The 20,973-nt window shown below is 37.0% G+C and overlaps 1 protein-coding gene across 3 annotated transcripts in view; it reads right to left on the bottom strand.

Annotated features, from left to right (window-relative positions):
• Positions 1 to 20,973, bottom strand: part of DENND4C (DENN domain containing 4C) — a 71,056-nt gene that overhangs the window by 5,542 nt on the left and 44,541 nt on the right. For 2 of the 3 annotated variants that reach the window (XM_071580680.1, XM_071580681.1), the window contains 14 exons: positions 20,655 to 20,799; positions 20,177 to 20,323; positions 17,862 to 17,984; positions 16,942 to 17,082; positions 14,611 to 15,758; positions 12,889 to 13,069; positions 11,211 to 11,320; positions 7,956 to 8,131; positions 6,766 to 6,954; positions 5,102 to 5,288; positions 3,942 to 4,187; positions 1,873 to 1,990; positions 1,375 to 1,528; positions 209 to 273 (listed from right to left, as the gene is read on the bottom strand). In XM_071580680.1, the coding sequence (XP_071436781.1) occupies positions 209 to 273; positions 1,375 to 1,528; positions 1,873 to 1,990; positions 3,942 to 4,187; positions 5,102 to 5,288; positions 6,766 to 6,954; positions 7,956 to 8,131; positions 11,211 to 11,320; positions 12,889 to 13,069; positions 14,611 to 15,758; positions 16,942 to 17,082; positions 17,862 to 17,984; positions 20,177 to 20,323; positions 20,655 to 20,799 (3,130 nt within the window). The remainder of the gene's footprint in view (positions 1 to 208; positions 274 to 1,374; positions 1,529 to 1,872; positions 1,991 to 3,941; positions 4,188 to 5,101; positions 5,289 to 6,765; positions 6,955 to 7,955; positions 8,132 to 11,210; positions 11,321 to 12,888; positions 13,070 to 14,610; positions 15,759 to 16,941; positions 17,083 to 17,861; positions 17,985 to 20,176; positions 20,324 to 20,654; positions 20,800 to 20,973) is intronic. The other variant, XM_071580682.1, reaches the window with a different exon arrangement.

Below are 20,973 nucleotides of genomic sequence, written 5' to 3'. Positions count from 1 at the left end.
ATTACTGGTTTCAAGCAAAGTCGAAATTAATGGCCCCATCTGAACCACATTTACATAAAAGCAATGCCTACTTGAAGACTGACAGCCCAGTACTTACCACTAAACTCAACTAAGACATAGAAACTCATAGATGAAAAGTCAGTTTTACACCCTAGTTTTCATGTAAGCTACAGAGGCATCATGCATTTCACAGTGTTTTTTTACTTACCAATGTCAATATTTTCTCTTCCAAGAGACACCAAAGACAGGAAAAGAATTTCCCTGTAAAAACTCCTAGAAGAATATTTTGAAGGGTGAGTCAATGAAAGCACCAATTCTAAGTTTACCAAGTCAATATCGAAGATGTTATCTTCATTATGTAATGTCTGAAACTGTTCTGTTAACTGTGCTTGTTTAGCAAGTGAAGGATCTACATGACTACAAGCTTTAGGTTTTCTAATGCATGAATACTTTTCCTTAATGCAGAAAGATGTATTATTACCAAATCCTACCAGTTACATTTTGTGTGAAAAATTCCTCTGCCAAACATGCCATAAAAACTTCAAACTAACAAGAAATATTAAATAATCACTACTTAGTTATTATTTATTAACTCATTCCTGCCTGCAGGGGGAGCACTAGGAGTGGGTTTATTTCAGATTGTCCCTATTTTTTTTTTGTTTCAGAATGTCATGATCTATCTCAGAACTAGATATCACTAAATAATCAGATACTAATTTTTCCCCTTGTGGAAGTCATAAAGACACCTCTCTAGGCAGATTAGTTTCTGCTTCCTTTTAAGAACTATAAAACACAGAAGCAGAGATGGCTTAGAATGACAGACTTCAAACACATCTTGTATCTGCTGTAATTTACTTCAGAGGCTCTGCTTTTCTACAAAGCCCTTGAATTGCAGTCCAGATGACAAAACGTACCACACAAGGTTTATTTAAGTGACTCTGTTGATCATGCTGCATCTTCTTTGCACAGTCAATACTTCACTGCTAGAATTTCAATAGATATAACTAGGGAGAATATTCTACACATTGCAACAGAATACTGTACACTGCACTTGTGTTTTTCAATTTGCTGGATCTGGAGCAACATGAAGATCTGCGCAGTTAATATCTGCGTTTTTCTTACTCAGTTGTAAAATGTCTGTTTTGTTTAAAGAATCCCAGTCATCCATTTGATCTGGATGAACTATGCACACGGATACAGAATGCACCTGTTCGTAAACATGGGCATAAACAAATTAACCCACAGTGTTTGGTGGACACAAATGAAAGCAAGTATTCCCCAGACGTTCTTATGAAATTATAATTATGAACTATATAGGGTCTCATCTTGTTTAATTTTTAGTGGGGAAAAAGTAAGAACAGATTATCCTTTTACCTCTGTCGTTTCACATCTAGCTTAACCTTCTGTAAGAGAAGGTTGATTGGCTTAACAACATCATTGTGTTGAATACTTAGTTTGATGTTCTCTAACAAAGTGTTTGTTGCCTCCTGATCTTCTGTCAGGGTGGAGGGTCTCTTTTCAGAAGAATCTGGAAAGTGGGACAACATAGACATGAAAGCAGTGAAGATTATTTTTTTACCTTAATAAGCAGAAGGTATTTCAAAAAGTGCAATAAAGACAGCCTCTACTCAATCTATAGCAATTGGTTAAAATAGAAGGACTGTGTCAGAATTAACTTTTTCACACAGATCAGAAAGGTATTTTCACACCTAATTTAATACTCACATGACAGCAAGTATCTAAGGGACTGCAGGTGCTCCACACACTAAAAAAGCTTTCAAACTGAAGGGATGTGCACACTTCAGCCACTACAAAAGAACTGTTCCTTTCCATAGTCTCTGCTCCGTTTTCTATAACATTTGTTTTACTTACTGAGATTTCTCCAAGATATGTACAGGGGCTCCCCTGGCTCTTGGTGGAGGTTGATATTGTCCCATAATAGATGGATGCATACTAGCTTGCTATCTTGAGCAAGAGATGTCAAAGGAAGCTAAAAAACATGAGGAAAGGGAAGAAGTTTTGAAAACACCAGTACAGTGTTACGTTATTTAAATACTTCACTGTTTTACTCATTTTGCAAACAAAGATTTACTTTATTTATCTTGAATCCAATGCAAAGGAGCAGATGATGTGTTCTAGAGTAAACTGCATTCAAACAGAGCAGACACAACTACTGTAACATTTAATTGCCACTTCTAGTTTATTCTACTGTATGAAGACCATTTAGCTTTCCACAGACATTTGAAGAAAATCGTTATAAGCATGTATCTGGAAATATTTTTGTGCACTGTGCTAGGCTGAGCTGGCAAAATGCCAATGCTTAACATAGAGAGAAAGAACCCTCCCACAACCCTAAGGAAAAAAACCTAGAACTAACACTTAAAAGAGTAAGCTTTTTATATTTTGCATAGAAGAGAGAAAACTAAAACCAGAATATGATATAACTCGTATATATACAAATGTGGGGGAAAAAAACCAACAACAACCACCAAGTTGTCCACTCAACAACACAGACCTCCACCACCTCAGCCCACAAAAACACCCCAACAAACGCCCCCAAAGGACACCTGGCAAGAGATGAGAAAAAAAAACAATGACAAAAAAATGTTTACTTCCCAAACCAAACAGCTGTGAAGTGGTGGCAAGGCCTAACACATCCAGCAAAGTGATAGAAGGTCTGCTTACAGCAGCTGGCCATGAAGGGGACTGACCGAGGCCCCTCCTACACCTGTTTTTATATTTGTTGTGATGTCAGATGATATGAAATATCTCTTTGGTTGCTTAAGTCAGGTGATGCTTGTCCCCTCTAATCTACATCAGACTATCTGGGCCTGCTAAACTGAGGCCTAGCTAAAACTAGGACCACAACTACCACAAGTACCAAATACCTTACGTAATCTGCACTACTTATCACACCATACTGTAGTATTATCTGACCTGATGAAGATTTGGTATGCATGTCTATGTGCTGGCTTTTCCAAAAAGCAGAAATAATCCTCATACATATACAAATATAAACTGTTTATTTCCATTAAAATATATGGCAGTCAAAACAATACTTCTGTAATTATTTTCTGAAATTCAGTGCTTCTGGAATCACTAATACAATAAGAATTACCAGGCAAGAAAAATTTACCACTTACTGTGTCTATGTAAAAACTAATTACGAGATGTTATGTCCCATCTTGTGTTTTTCACTACTAATGCACTGTGGGTTTCCAGTATGCTTTAGACTTTGTATGTATTGTCTTCAACCATATTTCTTAAAAAACTGTTCTTGGTTCTAGGTGGGTGTTTTTTAAAAAACTGAGGGAAAGCATTTTAAAACTGAAGTGCATACAAGTAGGTAGGAAAATACCACTTTTTTTGCGTGCATCATATACAAATACATATTGAATGTGGTACCTACATCCACAAATCACATTAGGTTTCAGAAAAATATCTACTCCTTAAAATAAGGAAAAGCAAAATACTAAAAAGATCTATCTGTTCTATATGTTTTTGTTCCAGTCATATAGAAATGAAACTCAGTGGAGTTTGAAAAGCAAAACCTATTACTGGAAGAGAGCAAAAAATACTGACCAGTAACTTCAAAGGTTATAAACTGAAGTATGTAACGCCCTGCTCGTGTATTGCAATGTATTGCAATTTGTTGAGTTTTTCACAGACACATCTTGTTTCCTTCTACACAACTGCCTTCTCTTTAATGCATCTCACTCTCTGGATTTTTGAAAGGGACCAGCTTGACTAGAATTTGAGGGCTGTTTTCACCCATCTCCCTTCAAGATTCCTTGTGGAGAACAAATCTATCTACTTATATTATAAAAACCAAGAACCTAGACTCAAGCTACTCAGAAATTACATACCCATTTTTTTTGAACCAAACTCTCAAATGTAACTTACTGTAATATCTGCTGTTCTAATACAAGGAAGCCACTCACCTGCACTCCATCATTACAGTGCTCAGATGTTAGAATAAGTCCAGGTAAGTTGCTAGGTAGATCTAATCGTTGAAAATACCAGACTAGGTTCCAGAAAATTATGGGGTGTTGATTGATGAATTTGGATGTATGAATTACTTGCTCTCCCTCATTCTCCAACAATGATTCAAGCTCCTTATGCAGTACCAAAGGGCTCAAATAGGGTACAGATACAGGGAGAGGGTTAGATCTTTTCACTAAAGGATCCTAAAGACAAAAAAACACATACAAAAAAATTGGTTGGGGGTTTTTTTCCACAAAATCAAATAATTTTTTCTTCCAGAAATACTCTTCAGGATTACTTGCCCTGGAAACCTCCATTGCACAGTTTCTTTTCATATATGGAAGAAGCCTTTGGAACTACTAATACACAGTAACTTCAACAGCAGCAGCAGTTTTCACTGTTGAGGTGTTTCTTCACTGTAAAGTACAGTCACCTAGGTTCTCTCTATTATATAAACAAGAAAAAAGTACTAATTTGTTAGAACTTGTTCCTGATTGTGTAGTTTCAAGCCATCTAAACTAATAGCTGGTACTAAGCCAGCAGCTCGAAATTGCAGAAACATGTCAGTAATTACATCAGCTGTGGAACTGAATCATGAGTTCACACATTAAGACAGCTTCTGAACAATAAAAAGCACCAAGAGAAAGGAGAAATACTTTGTTTCAAAAGTCAGAATAATGTAAGAATGTCAGTACTGCCTCTTACCTTCCCCCATCCAGTCAACAGGCAAGCCTAACAGAATATACAGCAGGAGTGTAAGTAAATGCACAAAAGTGGAACGAACTTTCACTCTTACAAGATTGTATTGTTTGCACTTTTGTGTTTAGTCTGCTGTATAAATTGTTTTGTTATTAAAACAAACATCCGATTTTAGAAATACAAAGACCAGCTTCATTCCACTAGAGAGAACATTTCAAATTAAGCAGAACCGTTCATACAAAGTATTGATAAAACAATTTGAGATTAAGAACCAAGATTTTTTTCAGTCATAAGCACATAAAAATATGCTTGGCCATTTCCAATCCCCAAATGGACAAGAATGTTAGCAGTAGAATATTGTTAAGTTCTTTGTATTCAATATTCTTCTGTCAACTGAATACGCAGCTTCTAAACTTACCACAGCTTCTTGCAAACTATTTGGAAGACTAACTGTTGAAACACCATGAGATGGTCTCTGGGAAAGATCAATATTTTGCAGTGGACCTCCAACACTGTGGCTCCGAGTCAAGGACACTCCCCTTTTTGGTGGGTTATTGGCATGTGTCTTCATGGTTCTGGGATCTGTAGTCTGTTCTCCCACATGGCTGTATGAATTTTAGAAGAAAACATGCTAATATGAAACTATTCAGGATTTCCATGGCAACAGGAAAAAGGCAGAGAAAGGCTGCCAAGTAAAGATCCAAATTTGCTTGATTAATAAGGAATTGTACTGGCTCTGTTAGCTCCAGTGATGAAAAAACAAAATGCCTCCCAGAAACTCAGTCAGGTATAACCTAAGACATGAATCTGAAACCACTGCAGTTCTGTCCAGGTACCATTGCTCTGGTACCACTGTAGCTTGCCTAGAAAACAGCAATGTATAGTTTTGCCAGCCTATGAAGATTATCTTATTCTGACTATGCTCACTTTTACTTCCTCCTCCCTTTATCTTTACTTTCTCCAAGTGTCATAAGCAGAACAAAAATATAAAGGAAAACAATTTATAAATTGCATGCCAAAATAATTGGAAAAAAGTGTCAAACTCATTCAGTGAGGTAATTTAAGCAAAGTCAGGCTTGTCAGATTTAACCTATGCAATCCAGCTGTTTGCAGATCTGGGAGTATTCATTTTGTGTTCCTTATAACTGAAATAATGGATAAAAGTATTTCAACTACAACACAAAAGAAAAACCGTAGTGCAAGTGTCTGCTTCCAAATAAACTGCAAAGAGAGGGAAGTGATTAATTTAAATATGACCTTCATTCTAAGTTATACTTGAGTTAAAAATATGTCACAAAGTAAGACATTAACATAAGCAATACCACTTTTCATTTTGAGTGTATTAAGACTAACTACTATCACATTGATTTAAGTTTTAATTTCTGACATTACCTCATTAGCTCCCAAGCACTAATACTCCAGAATTCCAAACTACGTAACAATCTAAAAAAACCCTATAACAAAATGTAACCAAAACCTCCAGAAAGATCACAATTCATAGCAGCATTATTTCAGTTCTTTCCTCTTCCAGTATGACACCTTCCCCTTCATGCTTTTTTCCTGTCAAACTGTTCAAAAGTGGTATTGTTTTTTTGGAGTTTCAGTTTTGCACTGGTTTTATTTGTCATAGAACACAGACTCAGCACAGTTGTTTAGTGTTCTGAGAGCATTCATATTAAGACTGTTCCAGAAAATGGACTTATTTTTACTTATAATGCAGTGTCCTTCTTTTTAAATCATACATACAAGGAAAAAAGAAGTAATGCTTGAATTTTTATGTGACTTTAAAAGGTAATTATGTTTTAACAACACTGAGTAGAGGTTTTACCTATTAATTAAGAGCAGAAGGACATGAAGTTTTATTTCTACACCTGTATCTCTAAAACCTACTCATTTCATGGAACTAGTTTACTTCAAACTGATAAAAGCAAGCTTAAAACACGCAAAAAGAATGGGAAGAATCAGATGATCATCAAGTTAAAAGTGTACTGTACTGTATGTGGTATATAAGCCAACCTTCACTTTAGAAGAATGGAAGTACTGATACATTTTTGACAGAACTAACAATCCTATTTTACCTACCTCTGCTCAGCTGCAGAGCTAGTTTCTTCAGCAATGGTGTGGCTGGACTGCAGGTGATCTGAAAAACTGATCAAGTCAGCAACAGCTGGACTGGACAACAGTTTCTGCTCCAGAGGATCCATGGTTAATGGAAGGGTACCACTCTGTAAACTATCACTATCTCCTGAGGTACTTTGCTTCAGGAAAAAGCTAAGTTACAACATCAGTGAGAGGAGAGAAAAATACAAAGGTTAAGATATAAACATCAAATCATAAAGTTACTATTTTCTACATTTTTTTTCAAAAGTAGCAAAAACAAGGCCACACAACATTAAAGAGCTTGACAAGAGGACACAAATGTTATCCTACTCTCATTTCTGAACCTTATACAGGCCAAGTAAATGAACAGTGGGAGATCTGAACTGCAAGAGAAGAAACCCTGCACTGGACATAAATCATTGAAAGTACTCTTAATTTCTAATGGTTCCCAGGATCAGAAACAGTGTTATCAATAGCTTACACATCACTGAAAATGCCTGCTGTAATGTGACATTACACAACACAAGACCATACACCATTATAGGTGCAATGTAACAAGAATGTGTCTTACTTTGCAAAGTTTTTTAACAGCACACACTATAGCAGCTACAGATGTTCAATTTCTGCCTTAGAGAACACTAATGGAAGCTTTTTTTCACAGCAATAGCCACTACATTGAGAGTTTGAATGTTAAATTAAGTTCCAGTTTTCACTGTGCAACTAAAAGAGGTAAATATAGTAAGTAGAGAAGCTTAAACTGCAGAAACAATAAACTGGAGCATGTGTAACTAAAAGCTGTTAGCAATTTAATCTGGGAAAAATTTGTTGCTGACAGAGTCAAAAACTTACTCATATGCTTTTATAAAGTTCAAGATCCATAGGCTTTGTTTTAAAATCTAAACAAAACAGACCTACACCTTCTGTACAGTTAATGCTTATAAAGAAAATATGAAAAGAAAAACTGGTAAAAAGGCAACTATTTCTTTGGGTTTTGGCTACTTTACAACAAAACTCGATGTTTTACACAACTTATAATTTCCCTCAGTACAATCACAACTGTCCAACAGAGAGTGGCACTCTTATGAACATCTAGACTGGGAGAGATCCTCTTGTGAAAAAATATAATCGTGTCCAGGTGCAACAACAGAAAGCGTGTCTATAAACCCACTCACCTCGCAGAGCCACGGAGGTCTTTAAATTCAATATTAAGGAAAGGTAGAAATGTACTTTTACAGAAAGGACAGGTAGTGTTCAAGTTTGAATCATCTGCTGTCCATCCAGCCATAATTTCTTCATCATAAACCAAAGCACCACAAGCTCTACACTGAGAGCAGCTTGACATCAATACCTAGAATAGCAAAGAATCAATACTATCAGTCTCTTTTCAGGCTTCTTTTATAGCATTTTTTTACAGACTTAGTATCCATAGTAATTTAACAGGTATCAGAATGCCAGTGGGGAGAAACGAGTTCACCACCACTTTCTCACCATCCTCAGTGTTACCTCATTCACACAACTTTTACCTTCAAAATGAAAATATTAGTAATTTATTTTTGCCCTGCAAGAAACATTACCCTGAAAGGCTACAAATTTACCATTTGCAATTGTTTGCTTCTTTGAAGCGTTCAGTATATATGCATTGTTTTGAATTGGATAAGTAAACACATCTACTTATCCGGAAAAGGAAAAAAATCCCCAAACCACAAAACAAATCAAACACAAAAGAAACCTTTATAATTGTGTGTGGTGTGGACTTCTGGCTGGATGCCAGGTGCTCACCAAACCACTCTATCAAAATAGGACAAAAGGCTCAAGAGTCACAATAGGGTTGAGAAGATCACACAGCATTTACTATTACAGGCAAAACAGGAGTAGGGGAAATCAATTTAAATTACCTTTAGTTAAAAGTCCAAGTAGGATAATGAGAAATTAACCCAAAATTTTAAAACACCTTCTCCCCACCCCTCCCTTCTTCCTGGGTTTGACTTTCACTTCTGACTTCTCCACCTCCTTCCCTGAAGTAGTACATGGGGACAGGGAATGGGAAATCATGGTCAGTCATCCTATGTTTCTCTGATGTTCCTTCCTCCTCACACTCTTTGCCTGCTCCAGAGGGGCCCTCCAAGGAAACCATCCTACACACACTTCACCAATGTGAGTCCTTCCCACAGGCTACAGTTCTTCACTAACTGTTCCAGCGTGACTCTGTCCCACAGGGTGCAGTTCTTTCAAGAACAGGCTGCTCTAGCATTGGTCCCCTGCAGGGTCACCAGTCCTGCTAGCAAACCTGTTCCAGGCCTGGGCTCCTCTCTCCACAGAGTCACAGGTCCTGCTAGGAATCTGCTCAAGCATGACCTCCCCTCCACAAGGTTAGCCTCCTTTGAGCATCTACCTGTTCTGGTATGGGGTGGATGGCTGCAGGGGGATGGCTGCCACTGTCCCTGACAGGCTTGGCCTTGGGCAGAGGTGGGTCTGTCTTGGAGCCTGCTGCCACTGGGTCTGCTGGGTGCTGGGGAAATGTCCTAGTTCAGCGGCCAGGACCAGTTTGTCACCGTGTAGTTGTAACCAAAGCTGTGTATTCTAAACTCTGTGTCATTTCCCATGAACTCTTAACAACGGATCATTTGCAGCAGCTGCCCAGGGCACACCTGACCCCTCAGGCTACAAGCTTGGTGTTAAAGAAGCCTGTGTGATAACTCTCCTCAAGGAGTCATTAGCACCTTTACACCCAGCCTCAGGGGTCACGCCTGCTAATGGGACATCACCTATTCCAAAAATAGCCCTTAACTCACAGTTACAACATCCATTGTGGAACTCCCTACGCTGGAGCACTGGTACCACTTGTCAGATCCAGAGGGGGATGAGAACCTTGACAGGACTGCGACCAGATTGTGACCATCTGCACCAACAGGTTTTCTCCTTTCCTTTTACTTTGGACTCAAGGGGACCATGTGGGGCTCAGAACAGGGGCTAACAAACACCATTGTGTTTGTGCCCCAGGGTGCTGGGTTGTACTTCCAGTTTTTGTGGGTTAAAACCAGTTTCTCTTTGCATCATTGCATTTATTGTAATACTTTTATTAAATTGTAACTCTGACTTATAATCTCTTTTTGAGTTGGGTTCACTTCTCCTGCTGGTTTACTTTTAAACCAGCATAGGAAACTTCTGTCAGATTCTCACAGAAGCCACCCCTGTAGCCTCCTAGTTACCAAAACCTTGCCTTATAATAAAAATCTCACCACTAAAGGAGATAGAAAACTGGAGAGTAGATAGTAAAATTAATACTGTACTAACTCAAGAATGGACCAGACACCGTGTTTTTCAGGCTTCCCCCTACTTCATTTTTTTCACTCACATGGGAAACTAATCCAAAAAAACCACCATCAAATACAGCATCTAATACATTTTAGATATTTGCCCAATGACATTTTTATTTTACTATGCTACGCTCCTTATATGTTGCAGTGCAGAAGTTTGACAAACCTAGGTGACCAGAAGATCACACATAAACAAAAATTACGTAAGGTCCAGCAAAATAACGCTACAGACGAAAGAAAAGTGACCATTGCATACATATCTGAAATCATCTACAGGCAAAAAGTGAAACAGAAGCAAACTCTAACATTATTATGTTGGGTTTGGCTGGGATAGAGTTCATTTTTTCTTAGCATGCTTTATAGCCTGGTGTTTTAGACTGGTGACCAGCTCGATGTTGATAACACTCCAGTGTGTTTAGTTATTGCTGCACATGCCTTATACACCATCAAGGACTTTCCCTTTTCATTATGTGCCCAACCCAGCAAGGAGGCTGGGGCAGGACACAGCCAGGACAGCCTACCAAAAAGATACTGTATAACATCATGCTCAGCGATAAAACTCTGGGTGGGTGTGTTTCCAAGAGAACTGTTCCTTGAGGTGTCATGGTGCTGACTGATCTTTGCATTGCTACTTTTCTTTTGTTTTGTCTCTGTCCTTTTTATTTTTTTTTCCCAAATTGACTCATTAAATTGTCTTTATCTTAACCTTCAAGCTTTCTTCTTACATCTGGGCCTTCAATTTTCTTTCCCATCCTTATGAGGGGGGAGTAAGCAATACCTATGTGAGTGCTTTGCTGCTGGCTGTGGCCAACTCACCACAATTATTTAGTAAGAAAATATAATTTTCATAGGTAAAAAGAATTCAAGTTTTGAGCCTTTCCTCAACAGTCTTTTCTCTCTATACATGAAAGATCCATAAAATCATTTAAGACAATGTTCTTTCTTAAAGCTAGTGTTCTATCTTAGGCTACAAGTATTAAGCATCTTGGCAGTAGAATAAGGAAAAAGTTGCTTTGAAAAAAATCAGTAACAATCCAACTGAACAGGTAATTAAAGCATATAGTAATAATGAATAATTATAGCTTTCATCTATGAGTTTATTAATCTTACCTCCATTGCATAGTTCTGGAAAATGCTGGATAAACTAGTACTATGTGAAGAGCTGTGCTCTGACTTCTCAGCATCTAGAACTTTCATACTTTTGGGGAATGAAACTTCACCTGTACAGAAAGAGTCATTTTGAGTCTTGTATTCAAGCAAATGGTAACTATTCCATTCCCAAAGAAAATAACTGCTGTTCACTCAAGGAAATAAAATCACACCAAAATAATCTCCAAAAATATGTGTAATTCACTGACTCTACAATTACAATATAGACAAAAATAATGCTTGTGATTAACATTCCAATGTTATTTTTCTAATGCAATACATCACAGATTAGTAAAAGAAAAACACAAAAAATAAAGAGTGGCAAAGAGCAGTAAGATTGCTCAATGTATACACTCTAAAGAGTCAGTCATGGTTTCTTGAATCGTACATCCACATGTAAATTGCAAAAAGAAGGATGGTACCAGGTGAGACTCAAGATACCAAATACGTCATTACTGTGCTTAGGTTTTCCCTGGCTAAGATACCAGTAAAACAAGTATTCTTTCTTTGTCCAGGTTAGGTTTTAGAGTTATGAGCTTTGCCCAGGAGAAGGGGAAAAGGAGTTGTAATACATTCACCAGAAGGAAATGGTTGGAATCAGTTTTAGGAGGCAAAATTATCAGCATTCCTTCTTACAAGTCCAAATGTTTCTATTAAAAAAAATCACTACCATCATACCCTCATCAAAAAGAAGGCTCCTCTGTTTTTTCAGATCAAGTTTATGTTTGTGAACAAATTTTACAAATTTACTGTTGGCTGCCACTCTTTACAGTTAGTTCTCATAACCCTTCTAACTAACTGGGACTAGAAGATATCATGTCAAAATTCTGTAAGACAGGGCCAGCTTATACCCAGTCTGCAGGGACAGTTCTTCCTCTCCTGATACAGATAAGCTTTATGCTATTTGTGTCATTTTAGGATTGCAAAGAAACGTAAACCAACTCCCCAGCTCATTCAGTTACACATATTTTTTCTCAAAATAGGAATCAAATCTGAACTGAAAATTATTAGATTTGTTTAATCCAATTTTACATCTGTCAGGACAATTTAGAATTAGGCATATAGTCAATGATTATTTACCTTCATAATCAAATCAAGAATGTGTACAACGTCTCCTGTTCCATGGTAAAAATGAAGAATTTTTAGTGTGTATTGCTTTGGGGTTTTTGTGTGCTTGGGGATACAGGGTTGGTTTGGTTTTGGTTTCTCTGCTTCTTTCCACCTCTCAAAAGATCTGTCTCAGTCAGTTATGCAACCATTTGCAATTCTTGAACTCCTCAGCTTTTCTGTATTATTTCAAGAACTTATAGAGTATTATGACGCTACATGAATAAGCAGGTGTTTCTTGCTACAACTAGTTAGGAATCTTCCTATCACAAACCTAAACAGAGGAAGTGTCTTTACGGTTAAATTCCTGCATTTTGTATCAGCTTTTTATACATTCAACAAAGAGAGAAGCATTAGGTATTTGCTTCTGCAAGAGAAGAGTATAAAATGGAAGTAAAAATTCTCTTAAGGATTTGAAATAATTTCAGATTACCACAGCTTCCACTGTTTGGAATGATTTCACATACAACAGTTTTCCCTGTTTCTTATATTAAAATCAAGTTATGGGAAAAACAAAACCAAATAATCTTACCTGCACTGTAATGCTGTCTTCCTACATCTCCACTGCTACTGCTACTGCCAAGACTGTTAGTGCTTTGTCCAAGCTCATTTGTAATTAGACCTGAGATACCAGTTCTTGACGACAGATTATCTGCTAAAATATTATCTTCAAAACCCACAGGGAAGTTATAGTCTGGTTGATTGCTTTCATCCTTTAATGCAAGGAGAAAAGTAGTGGTTTTGAGTACTTTCACATCCATTATTTGACTTCCATCATTATCCTAAATAATAAGTAACTAAACTAGCAGATTAAGATGAAATCCTGATGTAAAAAAACTTCTAGATGTAAAATAAATCTATGTAACCCCAAAAAGTGCAGATACTGAACAAAGCAGGAAGATTATGAAAAAATGATAGGCTTTAGCAATGAAAATATTTTAGCTGAGGATCCACCAAAATGACAAAATGACAGGGATATAAACTTACTCATTACATTATCAGACGTTACACAAAATGAAGGAATTATCACAAAAAAGGTTACAGTTAAACTCATATTTTGAGAATTGAAGACAGGAATGAAACATAACATCTTAAATGATGCAGCACTAACACAGTCACCAAGACACACGATTTGAGAAAGTATAGTAATTGGGATATTTAAAAAATGTAATTTGAAGAAATAAAATAGGAGAGAATGAAAGGATGCTTGAAGAAAAGTAAAAGAAATTGCATCAATGAAATTATGTGCCATTTAACAAAATTCAGTGCAACAGGTCTGTGTAATGGAAAGGCAGAGTAGATTCCTAGATCACTGGAAAAAAACCACAGGAAAGAAAGCAAAGCAGTGAGTTTTCATTGTCACAGGCAAAATCTTAAACGCAAAATTAAGAATTTGCTTATTTATTTATTTAATAGTAGAGACCCTATTAGTAACATCAGTTAAATGTGTTTCATGTAGAAGTAACACACAGTTGTCTTCCCTTTCTCCACCTTTTATGAAGACAGAGCAAAGAGGAGAGAATCTGAAAAAGGCAACAAGGATCTGTCAACCTGAAGGGAGGAGACAAAATACCCTTAAACCAAACACCAGATCGAGAGGTCAACTGGATCAAACAGAGGCCTTTCTAAGCAGAGAAAACTGTATCTGAAGGCACAATAACAAGACATGTAGAAAAGAGGATGGTAACAATATTCATCCCTCTATGTGCTCTTTTGTTCTTGTAATTAGAATCTGAAATGGTTTACTCTGAAAATGACTCTTAGTCACACAAGAACCGTAACATCTAGTTTCAAAATTCACAAGAGTAAATGAAAAGTAGATTTACTTGCTCCAGGGTCTACCTTACAAATTTCAACTTTAATTCTCATCAATATGACTTCTTAGGTTTGTGATTTGTTTTCACTGCTTTATTTCCTTAAAAGAAGACAGGTAGTATGGAATCATTTAAGGTAACACAACATTGTTCTTACTAGGGTTTCTTGGTTCAGCTTCTTTAAACATAAATAGATAAGTAAATAAATGGGGGGAACGTTAAGAACAAGAAGTTAAAACTTACTGCATCAAGACCACTTAATTTTTGTATAAAAAGTGGCTTTTTTAATGACAAGGGAAAACACCATAAAGAATATTTTTTATTAGCTAATATAAGCCTATAATTAATATAAAGCACATCCTTGAGAAGCAATCTTCTGGACACAGAATTGAACACTTTAACTCTGTCTGCCCGAATTTTTCAGATTGAAAAACACTTACCTCATCATCTGAGTAACTATATGCTGAAGTTACAACTCCCCACATCCTACTGGCTACATTGGCAGCCTGCTTCATGCCCGATTTCAAAACATCCATTTTTGGTCCAGACAGTATATTGTCTAACTTCAGATTGGATAAAGTTGTTACAACAGTTCCTAATGAGCCATGTGGAGAAGAACGACCCAGTCCTGTCAAAGATGAAGACCGCTCCTTTGGGACATGTGGATGAGTTTGTTGCTTTGATCGTCCAGTGAATGTTTTGGATCTGGAGACAGAAGGACTTTTTCGACTTTCATAAGACTTAGGGGATGGCAGGATGGGATCCAAAGGCAGGCTTGACCTTCTTTCTTGGGAGTGATTAAGTGTACCAGAAGCTTCTGCTTCCTTATCCAGTTTGTGCAGTTCCATGCTGGGAAACTTACTAGCCAAGGGGTTCTTCAAATTCATATAGCTCTCTATTTCATCTGCCAAATTACGTGCTGCAGCTGGTGACACTAACTTTTCCCCAGGGTCTGAATAATTTGTCTGCATGTTGTCAGTAGCTAGCAAAGATAAGGGGTCCAAACCTACTTCAACATCTTCCCTTTCGATAGGCTTAACCACTCCATAAAAGCTATTTCTTTTGGAAGTTGCATCTTTGGATTCTGGTTTCTGGTTTTTGGACTCAGTTGACTGTTCAAGGTTCGTGTCTTTCACTGCTGTTATGTTTTCATTTCTTCCATTCTCAAGATGCTCCTGCCCTTCACCAGGTTCTTCCAGCACTGGTGAAGACTTACGCTCTACTTCCCAATCACTCTCAGTCACATAACTCCACGTGCCACTTGTATCAGAAACGTGCTGGTCAACAATATTTTCAAAGCTGGGTGATTTATTCACATTGCAGGGCAAAGTGTTGGCTCCTGATAAAGCTGCTGTCAGGATCTTGGCATCTGCTCCCATCATTATTGCTATTTCTTTAGAATGCAAGTCCAAGCTACCTTTTTTCAGCAGCATTCCTGCTCTACTTTCACTGCTGAAACTGCAGCTTCTCTCTGAAAACAGTTTCTGCCTCTTCTGTCTTTTTTCACTTGTTTTCTTAGGAGGAACATCACCAAAAACTACATCTTCAACTGAATCTTGAGTTATAAACAGTGGGCTAGAAACAGTTTCTAAAAGAGAAAATGCATTAATATAGTATCAATAGCCACCAACAATGTTTATTTCCTCACATTACACAACATCTCCTTTAACTCCTTACCACCGAGAAGACTGTACCAGTCTCAAGTTTTCCACTAAGAAGTTACACTAGCATTAACAAGTTATTTCACTGGCTGGAAAGGTCTCCTGAAGACCAAAAGCTATCTGCTATTTGGAGCCCAAGGCATTTATGGCTTCTACCTCCTTTCCCTGTACCAACACCCAGTGAAGAGTAGGTACTCTACCTGTGAACTAAAGGAAGTTAAAATTCCAAGTAAAACGTACTCTGGTTGTTTGTGAGATTTTTGGTTGCTTGGTTGGTTTTGTGGGGGCCAGGGGAGGGGGTTTATTTGTTTGTGTTTGGTTTTTTCCCCCAAGAGCTATAGTCATAGACCTATACATCAAACTCTGTAGTTCATTCTGGTTCTGAAAAAAAAAATTATCACGTTTTTGCTCAATACAGATGCATTATTTCATTTATGACAGAGCAGTACATTTAGAAAACACTAATTAAATTTAGCATGTGGAAAATATAAACTTATCCTACAAATAGTCCTATTTCCTCAATGGAATTGGGAATATTAATTGCCTAGATAACTCCATGTTAGCTAGGTAAGAATCTCCGTAAGTACGGAAATTTTACTGTATTACGTGTCAACATAGGATCCATTGTACCATATCCACAGCTGGAGGATGTTTGAGTCTCACATCAGGGCTGCTTCCTGGCTAACATAATTCTTGGTTTCTCACAATTTCTGAAAAGATTCTAGGCAACTTCTCACCTGAGACTGAATTCTTTGCTATCAAGCTACACTGAAAAGCTGGATTACTTTGTCCTTGTAAAGGACAGACACAAAGGCAGAAAAAAAATAAGCCTCAAGATTGGGCTTTTATGTATCCACAAATCTGCCTTATTGTAAATCTTCAGATAAGTAAATATATCTTGTACAGCACAAAGACAACAAGCATTGTTCCCACATTATACACTGGCACTTCTAAGTCACCTGCAAAGGATAATGGTGAAATGCAAATGCTGTGCAAGACATCTTCAGCTTGAATAGAAGTTTTGTTTCTTTCCATAACATGAAACAGATTGCAAAGCACTACAGCACAAGAAGAGGACTTTAGCACGCTTTGTTTCACCTAGTGACTTACCACCACTGCTTTTCCTTCTACTGCTATCAAAAATGCCAGATGGAACTTTCACAATACTGTTCCCGCAAGCAGGTGGATCAGTCGGACCCCCAATTTCTGTACTCAGCTGTTGCTTTTCGTAAGATCTCTCTGCAGAAACCTCTGCAAGAAAGAGAATGTGAACTTCAGTAGATTTAACTAAATAATTGTTTGCATTGTTAGGTAAAATATAGACTTTAACACTTAACAACCTAAAGGATCAGTCCTTCTATGTAATGAACATTTCCTGGAGGTGTACTCAGAGAGGTGACAGCCACCAGTATTATGTAGTGTGTAATCGTTCACAAGCTTAGAGCATTTGCCAATTTCTCCCCTTGGTAATTTTTCAACTAACCAAAGTAGACTAGGGATAGTAGTTTGCAGATTTTCATGTGGGGCTATTTATTTAACAAGAGTCTTAGAAGTCTTAATTCACATAAAGTATCTAGTAATCTGAATATGAAACAAATTCAGTATTAAAAACAACAAAATACAGAGAAACTAAGAGCAAAATTTGGACAGAAGACAGCAGATAGGGTCATCTATAGCTGGGAAGAGTTTGTAAGAAAAAGCAGTGCCTTTTATTACGTTAACTGGTACAGATAAAAAATGGTCAAGATTTCAAATATATAAATGAGAGGAATGGAACATAAAATACTGTGTGTCCCAGCACTTTTCCAATTTTTCCATCTCTACTACATTCATCTAATAAAAGGCTATTTCTGCCTATATGTATTCCACTGCCATTATTTAGGGCACAGAAGTAAGAGAACAATTCCATACAGTCATATTTTGAGCTTGGCAACATTATTAATTCAATACATTGAGGTTTTGTGGTAGTCTAATGCATGAAGCCCATTTATTACCAAAAGCCTTCATCCACATAAACATGCATACTTAACCTCCTATCAAATCTCCAGCTTTAGAAGTATCTTTGTCTCGTTGTGTTTCAGCTGTAGGAAGACTATTCCCATCATCTCTTAAAAGTTCATCCTTGGATCCGTAACCCTGGTCTGACTGACCACCTGTTTAAGGAAATAGAAACACATACCTCAAATTTACTTCTCCTTCCTAAATTTGTTTTTCCATAAGACAATAAAGAACAGAAATAATTTGTTTCACATGTTGATTCTCCAGAGTAGTTCATAGTAAGATCTCCAAAATGCCTAACTAGTGGCTAGATCTACTTGGTGATGATGACAGAAATAATTAGGCTATACCAATCCAAATTTATTTTTCTAATTAAACTAAATACCAGTTTTTCCCTCTAAAACGCTATGCTGACTAAATACTTTTAATGCACTGCATCCCTTTTCATTCCTTTCCTATCTCTTAGCATGAAGTATTTAACTGCTGGCCAAGCTAAATTCTCAAATGCATCTACAAGAGAAATTTAGATGAGCACAACAGTAACTGAGCAAGCTTCTAACAATGAATACAGCCCTGAAAAAAAAGTATCAAACTGTACTATATCTTTGTGCTGTAGGGCAAAGTATAAACTACAATAGGAAAAAAATAAAAATGTAAAAAAAATTTTTAGAAGTCTGTTCCTTCACAATACCAGTTAAACTTGGTACCTATAACTCACGCACTCAAATAAAAAGTGTATACTAGTCCAAAAAGTCAGTCATAGGAAACATTCAGAAAGACTCTCTTTTCTGTATTATTTTTATCTGAAGGGCTGCTGCATGTGCAAACAGACAAAAGTTGTATATGGGACATACTCTTCATCAACATGTTAAACAGGATTGTTTATATGCTTTAGAATATGTGTAAGAACACATTTCTATACTGAAAAAGATCAAAGTGGAAGTTACTGAGCGTGAAAGGTGTTAAGAAGCTCCATAAAACTGAGTGACTGATACAACTTATTGACCACACGTATTACTGATGTTTATTTTACCAACAAATAACAAATATGCAGTAAACCCACTAAGTTTGAGCAGACATCAATTAATACACTTGGCTACTATATTAAAAACTTTTTATATAGAAAATTCAGTTCTGAAATTCTTTGGTTCTTACTTTCTCTCTCACAATTTCAACAATATTAGTATCCCTGCTTTGCACAGAAGTGAAAATACCCTATCAATAAATGGGTGAATTACCTGCAGAAGTAACATTCAAGGGCAGAAATAATGTGCACTTGCATCCAAGGCTTCACACCATATGTCTGCACCCCACACCGTGATAGCCAAGGACAAATGCGGCACCCAAGAGACAGCAAAGAGCAAAAAGCAGAGCAACAAAGAGCAGAGAGAAGTGAAATTCAGTAATCTAGGCAGACATATCAGATGAAGCACAGGAATCAGACTCAAAGTTCTCTTTAAAGAAAGGCTCAAGATATTAAAAACAAGAAGAGTGTGCAAGAACCACTTGTACATTAAGTTTTGAAGTACACACAGAAACGAAGTTTAGTTAAGACTGCACAAGTAGGATATGATCAGTACTAAAGCAGATACAAAGAACCATGCATTTTGTCTTGCCATCTCAAATTATTAACTTCCTGTGCCCTCTTTTTAATTCAATCTATCTGGAACAGTGCACAACATGTTTAAGGTGAAATTTTCTTCAGCCTATCCCCTGTCTTTCCATACCCATGGTGTCTCATAAAAACTGTATGTCAAGGTTGTGATAATTTCTGTATTTATTTCAAAGTTTAGCAACTACCATTAGGAAACTTGAATATGGCCTTTAAAAGTTTATTTTATTATAAACAAACATATTAATTCCAGGAGTACAGATTAGGCCTTTCTGGAAAATCATCAAGGAAAAATATTTTCAAGTGTTACCTTCTAATCACCTCAGCAACTATCATTCCTGTCCTTTAAAGCAGAGCAAGATTTTACTGACACAGACTATCACGTGTCTGAATAAATGACAACACGCAAAAATTAAACAGCTTCGTATGTCAAAAGCTTCACACCTTTTCTGAAGATTAACATAAAAAGCAGGGTTCATGACACCACAGCACAACATTTATTTTAACCTAACAGTACCTCTACTATGGTTCATTCTAAACTAAAGCATGATCTGCAGTAAAGGAGTAATAGTCAACAACAGTGTATTTCTTTTCTACATGCATTAACTCCATGCTTCAGTCTCTACAGTTTCAAGAGGGGAAGCTGGTATCTGCGAAGGGGAAAATCAAGAGGAGACTAAAAAAGTTTAGCCTTTTGAGGAACTTTGAGTAGTGAAACCCAGCAGAATCTAGTACCTGTGCTACAGTGATTATCAATGGAATCAAGTCTGACTAAGTCATTGACGAAGAGGGTGTGATCCCCACTGTTAGCATCATTAGAACTATCCACGCTACCATGGCTCACCATGTCCCCATCACTTCCACCCGTGGGACTCTGCAGAGCTAAAGACATGAATGAGAGCTGGTTAGTAAGAGAGGATTTAACTTTTCAGGTTTTTAAACAAACCTAACCTTTTCAGACAACAGTAAATACTTCTGCTTGCACATATAAAGTAAGAATATGAAATTCTAGCAACATAATTCAAACAATTAACTCCTCAATGTGTGAAAGATATTCTAATACTGTTTAAAGCATCAAGTTGGGAATTAGGAATTTTTATATATTTAAGGACAGATTTTCCAATTTAAAAGCCACAATGTTAGCTGCAGTCCCTCAGAAAGCATGTCATGCTCTTGTTCAGCAGAAATAAATCCATTTCAACTAAGTTATTACCTGATATCACGGGCACTTGTGGGCTTTGTGTTGATTTCTTTAAGCACTGCCTAAACTGTGCTGTGCCATGAACTACGTTTCGTAACTTTGTCCAGAGGAAAATGCCACTGCGGTTACTGCTAGGCCAAGAAGACTCCAAAACCGCCTACAAAAAGTGACATTGCAATAACAAGAACAGTAAGAAACTTACACTGAAGAAACATGGTATGGTGAGCAGCTTTTTTTTTCCCTAATCAAAAAACACATTTCCTGTAAACCACATGAAGTAGGGCAAATATTTGAATTATTATGAGCTCTTCTCTTTTATTCCACAGTTCAC

This window comes from Pithys albifrons, chromosome Z (genome assembly GCF_047495875.1).
Source record: "Pithys albifrons albifrons isolate INPA30051 chromosome Z, PitAlb_v1, whole genome shotgun sequence".
NCBI classification, from domain to species: domain Eukaryota; kingdom Metazoa; phylum Chordata; class Aves; order Passeriformes; family Thamnophilidae; genus Pithys; species Pithys albifrons.
This window is presented reverse-complemented; position numbering and strand designations above follow the sequence as displayed.